The sequence below is a fragment of the Cyprinus carpio genome, chromosome A11 (genome assembly GCF_018340385.1).
Source record: "Cyprinus carpio isolate SPL01 chromosome A11, ASM1834038v1, whole genome shotgun sequence".
Taxonomy (NCBI): Eukaryota; Metazoa; Chordata; class Actinopteri; order Cypriniformes; family Cyprinidae; genus Cyprinus; species Cyprinus carpio.
Window position 1 is genome coordinate 23,304,265 of NC_056582.1, and position 21,429 is coordinate 23,325,693.

Consider the following 21,429-nt stretch of genomic DNA (forward strand, 5'->3'; position numbering starts at 1 on the left):
TTAGTTTAAATTTTACTTGTAAAATAGATTACACTAATATTTTTATTCTAGTAATAGTTTAATTTACAAATTTTATCATTATTAATAATAATACTAATAATATTTAATAATCATTTTGATATATACACTGCACATATTTTATGCCAAACTGTGCAGCAACTGAAAATGAAAAAAAAACATCTATAAACAATATATAATTATTTAAAATTTAACCTTATAATGTAAAATTGTTGTTTTTCTTAAATACTTGATTATTTATTTTTAATGGTAAAATATATTACACTAATAATATTTCTTATTGTTTAGTTTAATTTACTACTACTATTATTATTAATAATAATATTAACATTAACTTTGTGATTTATTTACTAATATTATTTCTTCTTAATTTTATTTTATTATTATTTATTATTATTATTATTATTATTATTATTATTATAAAATACAACTATTACACAAAATAAGGAATATTACTATTGTAATATTTTACAAAAAATAAATTAAAAAAACTAAATTTTACAATAAACCTTTAACTTTTAAATTCTAATACCTTAAACAGTCCATGTATTTAATTAAATCGCAGCCATATCACCATTTAAATTTATCCTGCAGCTCTCTGAGAATGGATTATGTTTTTAATTGTGTTATGAATGACGCTTTGAGACAGTCAGGAACACAAAGATGCATGAAATCGAGCTTGCATTGCTAGAAGCGTTTGCGTGTATGTTTCGGGCCTAAATCAAAACCTTACCGTAACGTCACGAGACATGAAAACATTAATGAAAAGAGTGCGATCATTTGTCTTGATAATGCAAAGAAACTACATCTTAATACAGGAGGAGCCCATACGAGCTGAAACCATGAACTCCAGATGAGGATATGATGACACAAAGCGTTGAACTTTTCAAACCGGCCCGTATCTATTCCAGCGCCTTAAAAACCTCAAGTCTAATCTTTAAAAAAAATAAATCAATATGGTTCTCCTTAAGAGCTGATGTTATCAGTGTTTGCTTCTCACCATGACTTTGAAGGGGCTCCTGGGGATGTTCTCCCCTCCAAAGCGCACGTAAATAACGTACGTCCCGGGTTTAGGAGCTGTGTAGAAGATGTCAAAGGTCCCGTCCACATTCTCGATGACTTCAGCTTCCACTTCAGTGCCGTCTGGAGTGACGACGATGCAGGAGACCTTGCCCTTCCCTGCCCCTTTAGTGTTCACCGCAAACCCGACCTCCTCTCCAATGCCGATGGTCGGCCCAATGCCAGGTCCTGGAGGACACAGACCCCAATGCATTGGTGAAGATCTACTAAACGACTGTTCTTGGAGATTTGACTCCCATTACAGAAACATTTCCTCTTGGTGTGTTTTCAATTTTGAAATCTGAGATTGCTGTGATTTAAAAGCTTTTAACAGATTTTAAGGTCAGTTGTTATTGTGGCGGAGCATGTTTTGAATATATGTTTTTTTCTCCCACTTATCTGTTTAAGTTTGGTCAAGTTGCTCAAGATTTAGAAATATATAAATTACTTATATTCAGCACAAATTAGTATTTTGACCTTCTATTACAAAAAATACTAGCAGTTCAAGAGGTCCTAAAATGTAATCTTTGTGTTCAAACAACATAAATGTGGTTTGAATCATTAAAAAAAAAAAAAAAAAAAAAAAAAAAATCTATATTATATATATATATTATTATATATATATATAGATATATAATATATATTATATATATATATAATTATATTATATATATATATATATATATATATATATATATATATATATATATATAATACTATATAATTTATTTATTTATTATTTATTTTCAGTAGTTACTCAGGCTACAAATGAAAAAGATTTGCTTCATGTCTAATTTTTTTAATTAAACTTGTATATAAATTAAATAAAAAATAAAAATTTAAATAAATAATGGTTAATTAAATCAAAATATTAGATCTATCTATATATATTATATACTATCTATATATATATATATATATATATATAAATATATATTATATATATATATATTATATACACACACATATACACAATTTTAAATAAATAATATATCAATATATTTACTTTATAATATTTAAAGATATATAATACAATATAATACAATAATATAAAAAGAAAATACAATGAATATAAATTATATTATATTGTTTTAAAATTTAACTATGTGTGTGTGTGTATATATATATATATATATATAAAACATTAATATTGTTGACATTAACATTAATAAAAAACATTAATAAAAACACTACAAAATATATATATATATACACAAATATAAATAGGCTGTGTGTCTAAACAAAGCCTGAAAATGGGTGTACAGTGAGTGCAGACGTACCTGTGACTGTACACTTGCTGGCGTCTCCTGTAGCGGTCGCTCTCACTCTATATGGAGAAGTCGGGATCTCGTCTCCACCGTACTTGATCACAATAGTATAACGGCCCACCTTGTCCGGCACGTAAGACACTTTGTAGGTTCCATCCCGGTTGTCCTGGATGTTGGCTTTTTTGGGTTTACCATCCTGATCCTGAAACACATGAAACACCATATGAAACCGCTGCAGGACCTCCATCCTCCTGGAACAGAGACAGCGAGATGCGGAGGTCCTCAGATGAACCGAGAAGCAGTTTAAAAATATTAGAAATGACACTGAGAGGAGCTTTATCAACGAGGAGGAAGAGGATCAAATTCCCTCTGGATTTCCAGCTGCAGTTAGGCTTTCATCAGATCTCCATTTATCTCACTGCTGGCCTGCTGCTTCAGTCTTGGTGAATATATTTAAGGAGTTTGAAACTCGTGTATTAAAAAAATACCATATAATATATTAATACATACTAAATTACTATATTAAAATTAATATTATATATATATATATATATATATAGATATATATATATCTATATATATATATATATATATATATTATATATATATATATATATTATATATATATTATATATATATAATATAGTATATATTAGTTAATTAAGTTAATTAAGTTAATATTATATATAGTATTTTTATGTATATAATTATAATTTAAAATAATTACATATTTATAAAAAAATATACTGTATAATAAATTACAATATTACTAAAAAATACTAATAATTAATAACTATTAAAAATACTAATAATACTAATAATGTAATATATTTTTTAATTATATAATGTACATCATTTAAAAATTATATTTTTATAAAAATACACTATATAATAAATTATAATATTATTTTAAAATATTAACAATACTAAATCATATTACTAATAATGTAATACAATATAAATTGTATAATTATATAATTAAAAACATACATTTATAAAAAATATTCAATAACTTTAAAATACTAGCAATACTAATAAAAATTCATACTAATAATATAATATAATATATAACAGTAGGCAGATGCTTTTATCTGAAACAAAATACATTAAATAAAAAAAAAAAAAATAAAAAAATATAATATAATAAACACATACACCTACAACCACCAATCAAAAATAATAATAAGAATAATAGAATTATTAAGACTTCTTTTAATGTTTTTGAAAGTCACCGAAGCAGTTACTCAAAAGATAAAATAACAAGAGAAAGATGCATGAAAGACATATTTTGCAATATGCTACTATGTGATACTCTCAGATCCTTATTCATCTTTCCCATTGCCAGTCAGAAACTAAATCTAAATGTGATTTCACAGTCTGCTGGCTGCCTGAAAACATTCAAATCAACCTCAAAAAATAACAATCAGGCATATCAAGGAGGAAGAGGAGACTGAAGATGGCAGGACTCACAGTGATCTGCACAGACAGCTGGCCCTCGCCCGCTTCTTTGGCATCGATGGTGAACTCCACTGGGAAGCTGGCCGAGAGGCCGGTGGTGAGCCCGGGGCCGCTGGCACGCACCTTACTGGCATCATGAGTGGGCTGAACACGCAGCTTGAACGGACTGAAAGAGACATTTGAAGGGTTGGTTTGATCTAGTGAACGCTAGCACTCACAGCTAGTGAATCTGACACGATACCTGCGTGGAACTTCCTCGTCTGCGTATTTGACCGCAACGGAGTACGAGCCCTCGACAGACGGCGTGTAGGCCACTGTGTGTGTGCCGTCACCATTGTCTGTGACTTCAACTGGTTCGGCTATACCTGCAAACAACAACAACAACAACCCAGTCATATGATCAGTCTGCCTTATTTACAAAATGACAACTGCTACAATCACAGAAAATTAAACATGCATTTTAGTGAGGATGATGTGTCGCATAAAGTTGACAAACAATAAATAAATAAATAAAATCCAATCACATTTAAGAATATAATGTGCAGCAAGCTAGTATTTCATTCAGAACAAAGCAAAAAAAAAAAAAAACTATAAATTAAATATATAACAATAAATAAATATATACATAATTAAATGTTTAAGCCTATACAGTGTAGTATGATAGTACTTAAGAGTAAAGCTAATAAATATTTAAAATAAATATTTAAACATAATAAATAGTAGATACTGTGCAGTATGCACAAAATAAAAATAAAAATTCAGAACAAAGCAAAAAAAACTATAAATTAAATAACAATAAATAAATATATACATAATTAAATGTTTAAGCATATACAGTGTAGTATGATAGTACTTAAGAGCAAAGCTAATAAATAAATATTTAAAATATTTAAACCAAATAAATAGTAGATACTGTGCAGTATGCACAAAAAAAAATAAAAAAATAAAATTAAAGTGTTTAAATATATTGCACTTTTTAATGCAGAACAAAATAAAACTCAAAAACAAAGCCTTAAAAATAAATAAAGTTTCTGCATATATTCTGTGCAGTAAGCTAGTTTTTAAATTCAGGACAAAAATTAATAAATAGATAGTTTACCTAAATGCTCTGCAGTATGCCAGTACTTAATTCAGAAAAATAAATAAATTCATAAATAAATTCATAAATAAAAAAGCCCAACAAAAAGAAAAAAGGCAGAGTAGTTTCATGCACAAGCCTCATGTAAATGTTTGTACCTTTAGGTCCAGTCACAGCCACAGAGAGAGGAGCGACACCAGCTTTACTGCAGTCTACAGTGAAGGATTGTGGGATTTTAGCTCTCACTCCAGAACTGACACCAGGCCCAGAGATCTTCACCTTACTGGAGTCAACAACATCCTTCACCGGCACTTTAAACGGGCTTCCTACAACACAAACAAAAATAAACCCTTTTCCATTCAGACACTGACTAGTGCGCCCATGCATGCTCATGCAATTCAAACGGAACTAGAATAAGACAAAGCCGATAAATAAGATTTACACAGAACGCGAAACAAAATAAGTCAATGACAAGTAAAAACAAGCCAGTAAAGACAACTAAAGCAAGGTTTTGCCACAATGCTAGCATGTTTTATTCACTGCTATGCAGATTCTTATGCATTCTAAGAGAGTTTGGACTTAGTTTCCACAAGCCTGTAATCTGATAACTCCTCTAAAATATTGCTCTTGTAACTTCTATAGACTTGATTTAAACAATCTGGAAGCGGCATCCATGTGGGAGAATAGCACTATGTGGTCTTGGCACGCCAAATGTTTTCAATGAAACGCGAGCTCATAATGTCCAGCAGTGAGAAAGTGGTAGCTGCTCTTCTCAGATGCGCGAGATCTCGTTTCCCGGGTGTAATACTAATGAAAACAAATTTGCGGCATAATTCAAGTAGTTTTGCAGGGGGAAACTGGGACTCTGGTTAAAAACATGTCAAGTTGCATCTCTCAGAGCTCCAGTAATGCTTTCTTCAGGTCTGGACTTTAAGTGGTGCATAGGGGATAAAGAGAAAGAGGCAGTTTCATGTACCGGAAATGTGCTGTCCTCCATACGTGATGTTGACATCGTACAGTCCAGGCACATACGGGGTGTATTCAACATTACAGCTGCCATCTTTGTTATCTTTGCAGGACATTTCACACACACAAGCACCTCCTAACGTAACTTCCCAATCCACCGATACCAGCTCCTCTGCACGGATCAAAGACGGTTGGTTAGACAATATCAAATAGTCATTTTAGTATGTTTTTTAGAATATACAGTACAAGATCTAAACTACTTTCCAGAAGTCTGAAGTTGGTAAAATTTAAAAAAAAAATTTTATGCTTTTGAAAGTCCTATGTTCATTTATTTGATCAAAAATAAAAGTGAAAGCCGTAATAGTGTAATATTTCTATATATATATATATATATATATATATATATATATATATATATAATATATATAATATATATATATATATATATATATATATATATATATAATATATATATATTACATTACAACAGTGTAATTTTAGTATCATTGATAGTATTATTTTTAATATGATTTTATTTTTATATTTTCTGTTTTCTTTTTAATTTTATTTAAAGTTTTAGTAACTTGTAAATTTAGTAAATTGTTTGTAATTTTTAGTATTTTATTTTTTCAATATGTATATGTACTTTTATTCATTTTTTAGTTTTAGTTATTGTATTTCAGTTAGTTGCCAAGGAAATATTTCACATTTTCAATAAACATAAAATAAGGTAAGTTTTTTTTTTTCCCAGTTAAAACTAATTTTTATTTTAGTCAAAGTTGATTTTATTTCAAGTTATGAAAATGCTTTAGTTTTAGTTAACTATAATAACCTGTTTTATAATAAAAAAAAACTTTTCTAATTGAATATATTGTAAAATATAATTTATTTCTGTGATCAAAGCTGAATTTTCAGCATCATTACTCCAGTCTTCAGTGTCACATAATTCTTCAGAAATCATTCTAATATGCTGATTTGATGCTTAAGAAACATTTCTGATTATTATCAATGTTGAAAACAGTTGTGCTGCTTAATATTTTTGTGGAAATTGTGATACATTTAATCATCTGATGAACAGAAAGTGCAAAAGTTACACTATAAATGTCTTTATTGTCACTTAATTAATTGATTGCATCCTTGACGATAAAAGTACTAAGCCCAAACTTTTGAACGGTAGTGCAGATCAATTTAACGGTTAAATTAAATTACAAATGCATGATTTTTTTTAAAGCTCTTTCACCTGGTGACGATGGAGAACTTGTTGGGTTTGTCGGTCAGTGCTTCTTCCAGACCCGGGCCCTTGGCCTGCACACGTGAGGGGTCACAGCCCTCGCCCACCCCGACCTGGAACGGGCTCTTTGGAACCAGAGTCTCATCGTAGAGAACCTCCACACTGTGGACTCCTGCGGCAAGCAGACAAAAGACAATCAACACTCAGCTTCTAAAAAAGAAAAACAATGGTTTTTCCTGTAGCGTCTTGCTTTAATCAAACACTGCCGTGCTGTCACCTCATAAATCTCACTATATTAGCAGTATTGTCTGGCGAGCTTTATTGCTGTCCTTCAAAATACACAAGTACAAGATGAAACCTGTTACGTTCCTGTAGCTCAAACAGTACAGCATGGCACTATTATGAAAACTGTGGGTTAAATTCTCAGGGAATGCATGCACTGATAAAACATATTGCTTGCATTACATTTAGTTCGTTATTGGATAAAAATGTCTGCCAACAGTATGAATGTAACGTAAACCAGCGTTTGTTGGGAAGAAACAGCCAATTCTGAAGAAAATGTGATACAGTTGGTTGGCCATGACATCCACTTGGATCAATGAATCAATTAATTAATATATTAATAAATAACATAGGATTGTCTAGGAGGTCAACCGGATGGATGGACAGAAATAAAATAAAATAAAATAAAATAAAATAAAATAAAATAAAATAAAATAAAATAAAATAAAATAAAATAAAATAAAATAAAACATAACATAACATAACATAAAATAAACACAGGATTGTCCAGGAAATTGGAGTAAAAAAAAAAAAAATTAATATTCAATTGTATTAGTAAGTAAGTAAATAAATAAGCATGCTATCCAGGCCATCCAATTGGACCTTGGATTAAAAATAGAACAAATAAAACAAACAAATAAATGGATTATCCAGGCCATCCAATTGTATTAGGAAATAAATAAATAAACAAACAAACAAAATGTCCAGACCATCCAATTGGATCTTGGATTATCAATAAATAAATATCTTAAGTAAATACTCTGCATTATGCCAGTACTGAACGAATGAATGACAAGATATTTCAGACCATTTAAGTAGGATGTTGTGAATTGTACCATTCTCAAACGGTGTGTATTCCACGTTGTAAGTCCCGTCACCGTTGTCACTAATAACACAGTCTGTAGCAGCACCTGACGGGTTCTTCACATGAGCTTTAATGTGTTTCCCACCAACTTTGGTCAAAGCTCGTGCATCCACGGTGAAGTCTGTCGTGGCCTCCCTGAAAACTCCTGCAGACCAGAGAGGAAAAGCACACACTGACCCATTGAAGATGTCTCACAAAACAATGCATCTCCTCTATTAATATAATCATCGCCTTTGAATTAAAATCATCTTTCAGCAAAAAAATTTTCAGGGCCATCTTGCAAGAAATAAGATGCATTTATTCTTAAAAGTGAATATGAAATGGTTTGTAACCCATTTAATCTTGATATTTATGTCAATACCTTCTCCTGCAACTCCTGGTCCAAACACCTTCACTTTGCTGGTATCAACAGCCGGATCCACGTTCACTTTGGCGGGAAAGTTGGGGACGGTCTTCCCTCCGTACTTTAGCAGTAGGGTGTACATACCGGCCGTCAGCGGGACGTAGGTGACCGTGTAGGTCCCATCTTTGTTGTTTAGAACTTCAGTCTTGGCTTTCACTCCAGAATCAGACTCGGCCTCCAGGGTCAGCTGGCCCGGTCCAGCTTTGGCGCAGTCGACGTTCAGCACGCTGGTCTCGCCTACTTTGCCTCGTTTCAGCCCGGAGCCGGACGCCACCACTTTGGTGGGATCAAACGGGTATTGGATGTCAGCGTGGAAAGGCGAGCCAGGAATGTGGACGTCCTCGAAGAGAATGTTGATTAGATACTCTCCAGGTTCGGTGGGGAGGTACGACACCGAGCAGGTGCCGTCGCCGTTGTCGGAGCACTCCATTTTGGCTTCGGTTGGGCCCTCGACGGTAAGACCGAGTCCCCCAGTTCCAGCACCCTTGGTGTCAATGCTAAACTCAGCAGGGGTCGCCACAAGACCACCCTTCAATCCTGGACCAAACGCCTTGACCTATACAGACAGAACTAGCAAGTTACGACCTCTTCTCTTCTTCAAGAAGTCGAATCACGCTTTCACTTCAACATACCTTGCTGGGATCAGGAGGCAGCATGGCTTCAACTGAGAAAGGGCTTCCTGGAACTGGATTACCATCATAAACGACTTCCACCACGTAGGCGCCCTCCTCTTTGGGGATGTACTTCACCAGACTGGCTCCTTTACCAGGTTGAGGCTCCACGACGCAGGGCACAGACTTCCCTGATGGGCTGGTGATCTTGACTTCCAGCTTGCCTTGTCCACCTGCTCCTCTTGTACCAACAGCGAACTCTTGATCCTCGCCCACTTGCACTCCTGGAATAAAACATTAAATGGGGTTTCACTGTTAAATAAAATAAAATTCAATTAAATTACATAACATTAAAAAATTAAATTAAATTAAATTAAAATTACTTGTATAAAAATTTAATTTGAAATAACTGATTAAAATTAATAAAATAAATAAATAAATAAAAATAAATAAATAATTAAATAAATAAATAAACAATTTTCCAGGCCATCCAGTAGGACCTTGGATTAAAATTTAAGTACTTATTATTAAATATAAATATATTTAAATAAACAGATTTAAATAAATAAATGAAATGATATAGGATTGCATAAAATAACACAGGCCAACCAATAAATAAATAAATAAATAGCTTAAAATAAATAAGTAAACAAACACACAGGATTGTCCAAAATTAAAATAATACATAAAACAACAAATTTCCAGCCCATCCACTGAAACTTGGATTAAAATTTAAATATTTATTATTGAACATAAATATTATGTAAAATAAATAAATAATAAACAAACACAATTTTCCATGCTATCCAGGAGGACCTTGGATTAAAATTCAAATATTTATTAAATAAATAAATATATTTAAATCAATCAACAAATAAATGAAACAGGATTGCATAAAACAACTCAGGCCATTAAATAAATAGCTTAAAATAAATAAACATAGGAGTGCCCAAAATTAAAATAATTAAAATACACATTTTCCAGGCCATCAACTGAAACGTGAATTTAAATGAATAAATAAATAAAAATATATACATAAATAAATAAATAACATACGATTTTCCAGGCCATTCAGTTGGATCTTGCTAAGGTCCAATGGAGCAGCAACACCGACAGCGAAGGGGCTTTTAGAAATAGGGTCACCACCGTAGGTCACGGTTATCACCATCTCTCCCTGAATTCATAAAACAAAAAAGAATAATCAAGAAAAAAAACAAACAAAGATGTTCAATCAATCCACCCACATTTAAATTCCTTGAACTGCTTTTAAATCTGTGATTCTCCATTGCAGATCCCTACCTGCTGGAGCGGTGTGTACTTGACGGTGTGGGAATAGTCATAGTTGTCAATGATCTCAAAGCCTTGAACAGGCTGTCCTTTGTTAGGTCCAGAAAAACGCACATACAAACTATCCCAGCCACCTCCTTTTAAACAAACAATTAAGTTGTTTTTCCACTCCACTACACACAACGGTACAAAGACACCGCATGGGAAAATTAACAGAGAGACTCAAAAGTCATCAGTTAAACCCAGATTCTTGATGAGATCAAACCGTTTATCATCAAATCCAACATCAAACCTGCTCGGGCGAGTCCGGGTCCCTCTGCTTTCACTTTGGAGGCGTCATGTGAGGGATCCACTTTAACACGGAACGGACTGGCCGGGATTTCCTGAAATGGATAATTTGAAATGAAAACACCATATTTGCAAAGATTCAGAAATCTTATTTTCTTGATTTAAAATGCAATTGAATAAATGCATAAAGACAGACATAGGATTGCTCTGGCCATCCAATTGTATCTTGCATTAAAATATAAATAAATAAACAAAATTATAACATGATTTTCCAATCCGCTTATAAAAAATTTAAATAAAATTAATTTAATGACACTTTAACATGGAATGTCCTGAAACGGATCATTTAAAATAATAACACCATATTTGCAAAGATTCAGAAATCATATTTTCTTGGACTAAAATGTAATTAAATAAATAAAGACAGACATAGGATTGTTCTGGCCACCCAACTGCATCTTGCATTAAAATATGAATAAATAAATAAATAAAATTATAACAATTTTCTAATCCACTTGAAAATTAAATAAAATAAAATAAAATAAAATAAAATAAAATAAAATAAAATAAAATAAAATAAAATAAATTTAAAATTAAATTATAAATTTAAATGTAAAATATTAAATAAAATAAAATTAAAATTAAAATTAAATTAAAATAAAAAAATTAAATTAAATTAAATTAAATTAAATTAAATTAAATTAAATAAATTAAATTAAATTAAATTAAATTAAATTAAATTAAATTAAATTAAATTAATGATACTTTAACATGGAATGTCCTGAAACAGATTATTTAAAATGAAAACACTATATTTTCAAACATTCAATAATCATGTTTTCTACAAATCTCTATGGTAGTAACTCACTTGATCAGTAAAAAGGACTTTGATTGTGAGGCGTCCGGCTCCAGGAGGAACATATTTGACAGTGATGGTGTCATTGGCATTGGGAATGATGTCAAAATCAACATCCTCTTCCTTATCGCTGATAACATTAGCTTCACACTTGATTCCAACACTGACGTCACCTGAAAAAACACCAACATGAGAAACACGGTGTGTAATTCACACATGAAAAAGCAGTGGTTTTGGTGAATGCAGTCAATCTGCTTTACCTTCTCCAGCTTCTGTGCAGTCCACGGTGAAGTGTGTCGGCTCGTGAGCTTTCAGTCCGCTTCTCTCCAGCCCTGGACCAAACACTTTGACTTTGTGAGGGTGGCTTCCCTTTCCAACATTCACCTAATGGAATAAAGCCTCCTGAATGTTAATGACAGCAAGTAGTGTTACAAGATAATGAAAAATAGCACATTTTAAGAGTGTAGATTAACAATGCAAATCAAGTCGAAGAGCATTTGATGCATTTTCAGGGTGCAGAAAGTCGCTTAGTATTATTAAAGTTAGTATTTAAAGGTTTTACAAATCTTTTTTGTTACTTTTCAACTTCATTCAAGACAACTTGGAACATGCAAATGAAACTCAAACACACAGAAATCACACACAACAAATATTAGAACATTAAGTATTAGGATTTATTGAACGCGACACTTTTTAAACATGAATTCAGTCATGAATCAAACACTTAAATGCATAAAAGCAAATGGAAAAAGTCCCGCTTTCCCTTCTGTAAATATAACCAGTGTTAGTACTTCATTTGAGCACTGCATTTTTCCAGAGTCTGACATTGTGAAATGTGTTTGCATGATCAGTCAAGTAAAAGCAAGTTACACTGTTTGAAACTCTTTCTGAAACGAATAAAGAGTGACGTATGAACAAATGTTCACTCTGAGCTTTGTAACACTATATTTTACTTCATTTCTAACAGAATAATCCTTCAGTTCACGTGTGCATTTAACAATTATCATTATTAATTCAGTCAAACTTATTTTGTACCTCATTCTTTATTAGTTAATATAAACAAAAATTCTATATTAAATATTAAATCAAGTTTGATAATATTTTTTCATTCTTAACTTCTGGAAAAAAGCAACTCTGGATTGCAAACACCACAATACACCATTTTACAATCAAAGCAGTCAGTGTTATAATCTAATACAATTTCATACTGTGCAAAATCGGTGAAAATTATTTAGACATTAAAAGTCATTTTAAAAACACTTAATGTTACAAACATACTGAAATGGAATTGGATTTTGTGTTTTTGCAGCAACAAACACTTCAAGCAATGATGTATAATTCTCTGAAACCATAAAATAGAAGAAATCAATAGATAAACTGATTTGGAAAAATATGAAAACTAAAATGCACCAAATTTGATATGAATTACTGATTTAAAAACAAAATACAATGCTTTTGTTCATCCTACTAATCTTAAGAAACATGCAATGCAATTATTTTGTATAACACAATGTGCATTTTGCTCCGTTTCATTCCCTAAAGCCGATCACCGATGCAAATATCTCATATTAAGCATTAAAATCAAAACGAACAGCTGAAATTATCTGACAGAATAGCAGTGGTGCTCCATAACGGAGGTGGTTCTGATGATGACAGGTTTATATTTGGCTGTTGAAGTGTTAATGGCATCAGCTTTAGTTAGTGTGTTAGTACTGACAGTAGAAGTCTCCTTTGTGTTTGTGATAATGGTTTTGCCCTCGGTCTCGGTCGGTCTTACCCTGAAGGGGCTGCTGGGAACACTGACGCCTCCCCAGGTCACAGCCAGCGTGTGTTTGATGGGCGAGGTCGGTGTGTACGAGCAGGAGTACACGTTATCACCTTTGCTCTTCACCTTCACGTCGATGGGGACGCCATCTGCATCCTGGGAAACAAATGAATTCAAATGCAGCATGGGTGGAAGTTCAACTCAGATTGGTTTGTGTCACACACACACTTAATATTTGATGCTGGACAAACCTGTGCGATGATTCTCAGTGGTCCGTTTCCAGCGTCTTTGGCCTCGACGGTGAACTCAGCAGGTTTGTTTATGATACAGCCCTTCTTCTCCAGTCCTGGTCCATAAGCCCTGACCTACAAACAAGTGCATACTGTATGTGAAAAACAAACACTTTCTTGGTGGCTGTATCTAATAAGCTAGTAAATGCACAAATGCAATGTCCTTTATTTTGGATATGCTGCGATTTGTTTGCACTTTTTGAAGCGACAATACAATAATTTAAGTAGATTTATTTTGTAGTTGTTTAATGCATTTTATTTCTTAATTATTAGTTTTTATTTGTTCTGCTGCACTAGGATGTTTATGCTTATGCAGTAAAAGAAATACTCTTTAATCAATCATGGAGAATTCTCCTAATTACAAGTTAAACGGAAGAAAGCAATATATTATTATAATTTTTTCTATTTAAAAAAAAAAGGCATTTAATTTGATTGAATTTGAATCTAAACCACTGATTAAAAAAAAAAATGTTTGCCAGTATTTAAAATCAAAATACAGTGGTTTTGCTCACCCTGATAATCTTAAGAAACATGCAATGCAATCACAAATCAAAATTCAAAACATATTCTATGTAAAACAGATTTAATAAATAAGTTTTTTGTACTTATTAAATTAAGTATTAAAATAAAATTACAATAAATAAAAATTACAATAATAAGAATGTGCTGAGAATAATTTTTTTAATTGCATCATTAATTGTAAATATTTTTTTAAGTTCTATTATTCTCAACAGGTTATATCAAATTTGTAATTTTTTGATTTTATTTTATTTTTTATTTTTTTTGTAAGTGGGTACTACACATTGCCCCAATTTAAATATTTTATTTTATAAATATAAATAGTTTAAAAAATATATATAATTTTTTTTTATAAAACAAAATATTTAAATTGGGGCAATGTCTAGTAGGAACTTAAAAGTATATATTTAAAAATTTAATAAAAAATTAAAATTATCTGAAATCACTAATATTAATTACAAAAACGATCAGAAAAATAAGTATGCATTACGATAATGTCATGAAAATGTAATTTCTTCCATATGTGCATGAAGTGTGTGAGGTTTTTCCTCTGCCTTGTTTACCTGGTTGGGGTTGCTGGCTTTGTTATCAGGGACGATGAAGGCCATGAAGGGACTGTCTTCAATGTCTTCATCATCACACATGACATGGACAGCGTATTCACCCGATTCGGTGGGCCAGTACCTCACATTACACGAGCCGTCATTCTGATCATCACACTCGATCCGTGCCTGAGACGGACCCTCGATGGCGAAGCCTTCAGGAAGGAAGGTATTTACATCATATGATGATAACAGGTTATGGATAAAATGTGTGAAGACGTGGTAAGAAGCTCCTGTGATCTCACCGAGAACTCCGACATCAGTTCCGACGGATTCGGCCACAAAGTCTGCAGGCTGGCCCACAACGCCTCCCTCCAGCCCCGGACCCCACGCACGGATCTTCTGCTGTCCAGCTTCAGAGCCCACCTGAACCTCGAAGGGGCTGAACACAAGAAAACAATGACATCTAAACTCACATGTATACATTAAAGGAGCTGAACTCCTGCTGAAATTTCACTTAATCAGAAAAAATATATATTTATATTTTGCATAACAAAAATAAGCCTTATTTTATGACCATTAAGATTTTATGCATTTAATTCTGAAGAAACCGTGATTATTTCCATAAAAATTAAGCAAAATTTTTTTTTTTTTACCTAGGTGATGCAATTTAAAAGAAAAAATTAACTGTGGCAATGCAATCTACTGTATGAAGATTGAAAAAAATAAATAAACATTTTATGAACCAGGCTTATTTTAGTATTATTTATATACTATTGTCAAATGTATTATTATTATGAATTAGCTTTTATTTTTATATTTTCAGGTTTCATTTTAATCTTCTTTTGTGATTTGGTCAATTTTATTTTTTTATTTTTCAGTTTAGCTTTAATTTATATTTATTACAGTAATTTTAGTACTTAAACTCATTTCAGTTTAAGATTTACATTTAATACCTATATATTTTTTTAAATGTTTCTATTTAGCTTTTCTTATTACAGTTTTAGTCATTTTAGTACTCTAAACTTATTTTATTTCAGTTTTTAAGTTTTTCATTTAACATTTATATTATTTTATTAGTTTTTTATATTTCTATTTAGCTTTAATTTATACTTAAAAACTAAAAATCAAAATAAAACATTTAAATAAAAAAAAATGTACAATAAGGAGAACCTTTTGAGAATAATAAGAATGACAAAAAACATCTTTTCAATTAATACGATGCATTATTTCCCCAAAAATTTACCAAATTTTCCTCACAATTAATGTCATACAATTAATTTTTATATTATTTAAATTACGGCAATGCAATCTATGCAAATTGAAAATGTAAATTAAAAATTAAAAATAAATAAAACCTTTAAATAAAATAATTATAATAATGGAAACCTGTTGTGAATAATGATGGCAATTAATGCAATTAATGGCGCAATTTGTTTTTACATAATTAAATATGAAGCTCCCACAGTAATCTATACATGCTAAAAAAATATTTAAAATTAAATGAAGTACAATAATGAGAATCACTGGTGAGAATAATAATTCAAAAAAAACATTTTTGAAAAACATGAAAATTTGGGGCAATAATGTGCTTAATCGTCATAAAAATATTGTAAAATTGCAGAAAATCTCAATGGTCCTAACAACAAGCTTCATTGTCTTACGCAAAATACATATATACAATACATATATACAGTATATATATATATATATATAGTATATATATTATATATACTGTATATACACACACACACTGTATATACAGTATTTATTTTGCGTAAGACAATGAAGCTTTTTGTTAGGACCATTGAGATTTTCTGAAAAAAAAAAAAACGTAAATTTATATATATATATATATATATATATATATATATATATATATATATATCTATCTGATATATATATATATTATATAAGATATATTATATATATAAAAATGTATAAATGTACTCTTATTTTGAGTTGAAACAAGACCTGAAAGATTATTATAAAGATCAGTGTGGTTTAAATCTCAAAATGCCATTATGTGTCAATTAAGCACAAAGCTAAACACTTTATTTAACCACACATGTGTTAACCTGACAGCTTCAGCAGCACAAACAGCGCTGACGTCCCTAGTTAGTGAGAATGAGCCATTTCCAACACAAACACACGTCATAAATCTGCGCTCGGACTCTACGTCAGCGGAAACCTCTGAGAGAGTGTGTGTGTGTGTGAGGCTGACGTCCAGGTGAACAGGAGGTCGATTGTGTTCAATCCAGTCTGTCTCTTTCACTCAGCCATTTCGGCTCCTGCAGTCCAGCAATCTGATTGGCCAATCTGCCATGCATGTGATCACCAGAAAGGCCACACACCACGGCAACTTATAAAACACAGTAGAAATCTGAAAAACACCTTTAAAAAGGCATTTTTGGTGCTGCATGCTTCTGCATAAACACACGTCCACATACTGAGTGAAAACAAACCCAACTCTAAAGGCAGCAGTCTTTTCCGTTCCTCAGTCTGTTAAATAAGATGTTTACTCTGCTCTGTATGGTGTGACTGAATCTCACACGACGGCCGTTTCCTGGTGGTGTCTTCATGCATTTCCACCACGTTACACACTAATGAGTCTTCTTGGCACTGAACACTACCTACATATCATACGGCATGATGGCGGTGGGCGGCATGAGCAAAACCTCATCTACAATTACAATAATAAAATCATTCACGCTGCGATAGATCAGCATATATTTGTTTCTACTGGAAATTCAAACCAGGTATGTTTTATATATTATGCACCAGTGTTCTTTCAGTTTTATTTATATACTATTATAGTATTTATTAATCTTCTGATTTAACTTTTATTTTTATATTTTCAGTTTTCTTTTATTTTATACATTTGTGTTTTTAAACATTCCAATTTATAGTTTTCACTTATATATATTTGTATTTTAATCGTTTTTTAAACACATATTTCTATTTAGCTTTAATTTATATTTATTAGTTTTAGTATTCCAACTTAATTTTTTATTTCAGTTCAAGTTTTTCATCTACTGTAATACATACATATTTTATTTTATTAGTTTTTTTAATACTTCTATTGAGTTTCGAATATATTTATTAATTTTAGTACTCCAACTTAAACTTAGTTTTTCATCTAATAATTAAACATTATTTTTATTAGTTTTTAAATATTTCTATTTAATATTTCTATTTAATATCAAATTTATATTTATTTCCATTTTAGTAATTTTGGTACTTCAACTTAAACTTCTTTTAGTTTAAGTTTTTTATTAATACTTTATAAAAGCATCTCATTTTATTTTTTAAACAATATATTTATATTTAGCTTTAATTTATATTTATTTCTGTTTTAGTACTTCAACTTATTTTAAGTTGGTTTTGCATCAAATACTAATTTTATACATACTTTTGTATCCTTATTTTTACTTCAGATTTATTTCAATTAACAAAAAGATTTTAATAGTTAACAATAACAACACATTCTGTGCTTACATTAAATAAAATTTTCTCCATAATCCAGTGATTTAAACACTTTACAAATGATCCGTCATGTAGTATATACTCCGTCACACGGTCTTACATCATACTCAAGCCGTTCGCAATCAGACAAATTCCCTGATGATCCTTAATGACACAATTTGAAAACAATAAACCCAGTCTTGATTGAAATCACAGAACATGCACAGATCATCTAGAACACGGTCTGTTCTGATTTAGACCAAACACACACACACGTTTACCCCAACCCTCGTGTGTTTATATAAGCTTATGCCTCCATACCCAAACAATCATGATCAGATTTATCCGGTTGGCAGATCTGAATAACAGTGATGCAACGAGACACTCAGAACATCTGGAGCCGATCCATTTCAACCTGTACAACAGTACGACTGCAGCATATATACTGTATGCATTTACAGTCAGTTTATGTCCAGATAATATTTCACTCCAAAATAAAAAAATACATACATACATACATACATACATGCATACATACATACATGCATGCATTAATGTGGTGCAAATGTTTGTGTTTTTAAAGGCTATGCAAATAAAAAAAAATATTTATATTAAAAAATTCAAAACATCCAAATTAATATCAACCAAATAGAATCTGATTAAAAATAATTAAAATTAATTTAAAAAAAAGTCATTAAAAAAAATCATTTTTTTATTATTTAATTTAACAATATATTATTTTAAAATATTATTTATACTGTGGCAATGTATAGTACCAGAATTAATAAACAATTAAAAAAATTTTTTATTTAAAATATTATTTCAAATGTTTATAATATTATTTATACTGTGGCAATGTGAAATAAAAATTTATTCTGATTTTAAGATAATATTTTTACATTTTGTTTAAATTTTCCAATGACAATGTGTTGTACCCACTTTAATCTATGCAAACAAATCTAAAACAAAATAAAGTTTCAACCTGTATGTTATGATCGGTAGTACTAAAAAACATTTTGATCAGATATCATTGACCACAATGCTGCCATATGATAAGCTGCATGAGTTTTAGAGCTGTGACTGGTACCTCTTGAGAATGTGCTGTCCGGCCCAGGTGATGGTGACGGTGTATTTGCCAGGTGTGTGTGGATAGTATTCATAAGAGTAAACGCCGTCTGAAGCGTCCTTCTGTTTCACAGGCTCCTCTAGACCTTCTGCAAGAGAGAGAAAACCATGAAAAACTCGAACTATTCGATCTCAAACCATTAGAGAAGAATGCTAGGGATAAGATGCAGAATTAAAGATGCACTTTCTCCCAATGCATTTTCTTTCCTATGAATCTGAGGATTATGAAGATGAATAGCAGTCATTGACAGGATCACGTTTGCTCAGATTCCACAGAGATACACTTGTGTCCTGTAAGTTATAGCGGACTCAGTGACTCATCTGTGACCCGGTCGGGTCATTAATCACAGTCAGTGGAGCTGATGCTCGACCTGCTGATGGAAACTGATGTGCGTAGAGGATTCATCTGGGCACCAGAGTCTGGGAAACCATCCCTGCTCACTCCAATACTCAATCAACATGAAAAAGGAGTCCGTAACAGGAGGGAATGATAGTGTGCTTGTTATTTGGTCACTTACTGGGTCCTTTAACAGTGACCTTCAGATCGCCACTACCAGCGTTACGGGTGTCCACCTTAAAATCAGCCACCTGACGCACTCTCACCCCTCTGGGCTGCAGACCTCGACCGGTGGCACGACACGCACCGGGAACAGACGCTGAAACACACAAACACACACAATACATGATAAGCCCCTGATTTAATGAAAATTAACAATAATCATTACTGTGCAGGAGAATGTTAGCCATGTCAGCATCTGAGGCTATCTTCATGGAAAAACCTGAGTTACAAACAATACAAGTTGCATAAACACAATAAAAATAAAAAATAAAATTTGTACACATGAAAATAAAAATTTCAATAAACAAGTGCTTAAGTGAGCTTACTACATAGAAATGTTGTCTACATGCATTAAAAGTGGGACACACCAATAAACAATATTTTATTAAATGTGCAAAAGCATTTAAAATCTATACATTTTTCTGCATTTTTGCATATTTAATGAGCAAATAAACATGCAAAAAAATTAAATGTCACTATAAATGGTTATATATTTATATAAAAAATATTATATTTTTATATATTATGTTATAAATATAGAATATAGTACATATGCTATAAAAGCAAGAATAAAACAATTATTTGAATATTCAGTAAATAAATATGCAAGTAATTTTAATATAACTTTTTCTAATACAATTTACGTTTTTCTATATGTAAATGTATGAGAATATATTATACACCATAAAAGAATTAATAAAATATTTCTTTGCATATTTAATAAATAATGCAAATCATTTTACTATACTACATTGTCAAATATTTATAATATAAATAAATGTAATACGAGTACAGAATATAGTACGTATACTATACTAAATAAAATATTTAATTTGCATACTATTAATTTTTATATTTGCAACAAAAACATCACATTGTTATATATTTACAATATATAAATATTGCTATGGAATATGGTACATACAAAAAAAAAATATATATATTTATTTGCATATTAAATTTGCAAATATAATTTTACTATTTTGTATATTTGTAATAAACATATTGCATTTTATATATTTACAATATATAAATGAGTATATAATAAAGTACATATATTATAAAATAATTAAATATTTATTTGCATATTTAAATATAAATATATATATATTTATATTTAAATATATTTAAATATAAATATATATATATATATATATATATATATATATATATCTATATATATATATATATATATATATATATATATATATATATATATACCACACACACACACACACACACACACACACACGTACATGTATATACACTTTTATAGTGCATGTACTATATTTTGCACTTGTATAGCATATACAGTAATAAATGCAAATAAAAGTTCATTTTATATAATTATAGTTTGTTTTATGATACATAACACTTATAGATACATAAAATGTATATTTTTTTTATTTGCATAAATTGATAATAATGTGGTTAAAAAAAAAATCAACACCATGGCATCTCTGTCAGCCAATCAGAATTACACATTTAAATATG

At 30.8% G+C, this 21,429-nt stretch overlaps 1 protein-coding gene across 1 annotated transcript in view; it reads right to left on the bottom strand.

Annotated features, from left to right (window-relative positions):
• The window catches only part of LOC109094925 (filamin-B-like), an 87,877-nt gene that overhangs the window by 23,678 nt on the left and 42,770 nt on the right, over positions 1-21,429 (bottom strand). The window contains 22 exon segments of the mRNA XM_042766876.1: positions 1,019-1,266; positions 2,358-2,547; positions 3,816-3,969; positions 4,045-4,168; positions 5,040-5,207; positions 5,858-5,993; positions 5,995-6,019; positions 7,088-7,250; positions 8,197-8,370; positions 8,587-9,184; positions 9,261-9,523; positions 10,296-10,413; positions 10,539-10,699; positions 10,792-10,909; positions 11,683-11,843; positions 11,931-12,054; positions 13,448-13,591; positions 13,687-13,800; positions 14,808-15,001; positions 15,092-15,228; positions 19,339-19,465; positions 19,895-20,032. Of these exon segments, the coding sequence (XP_042622810.1) occupies positions 1,019-1,266; positions 2,358-2,547; positions 3,816-3,969; positions 4,045-4,168; positions 5,040-5,207; positions 5,858-5,993; positions 5,995-6,019; positions 7,088-7,250; positions 8,197-8,370; positions 8,587-9,184; positions 9,261-9,523; positions 10,296-10,413; positions 10,539-10,699; positions 10,792-10,909; positions 11,683-11,843; positions 11,931-12,054; positions 13,448-13,591; positions 13,687-13,800; positions 14,808-15,001; positions 15,092-15,228; positions 19,339-19,465; positions 19,895-20,032 (3,779 nt within the window).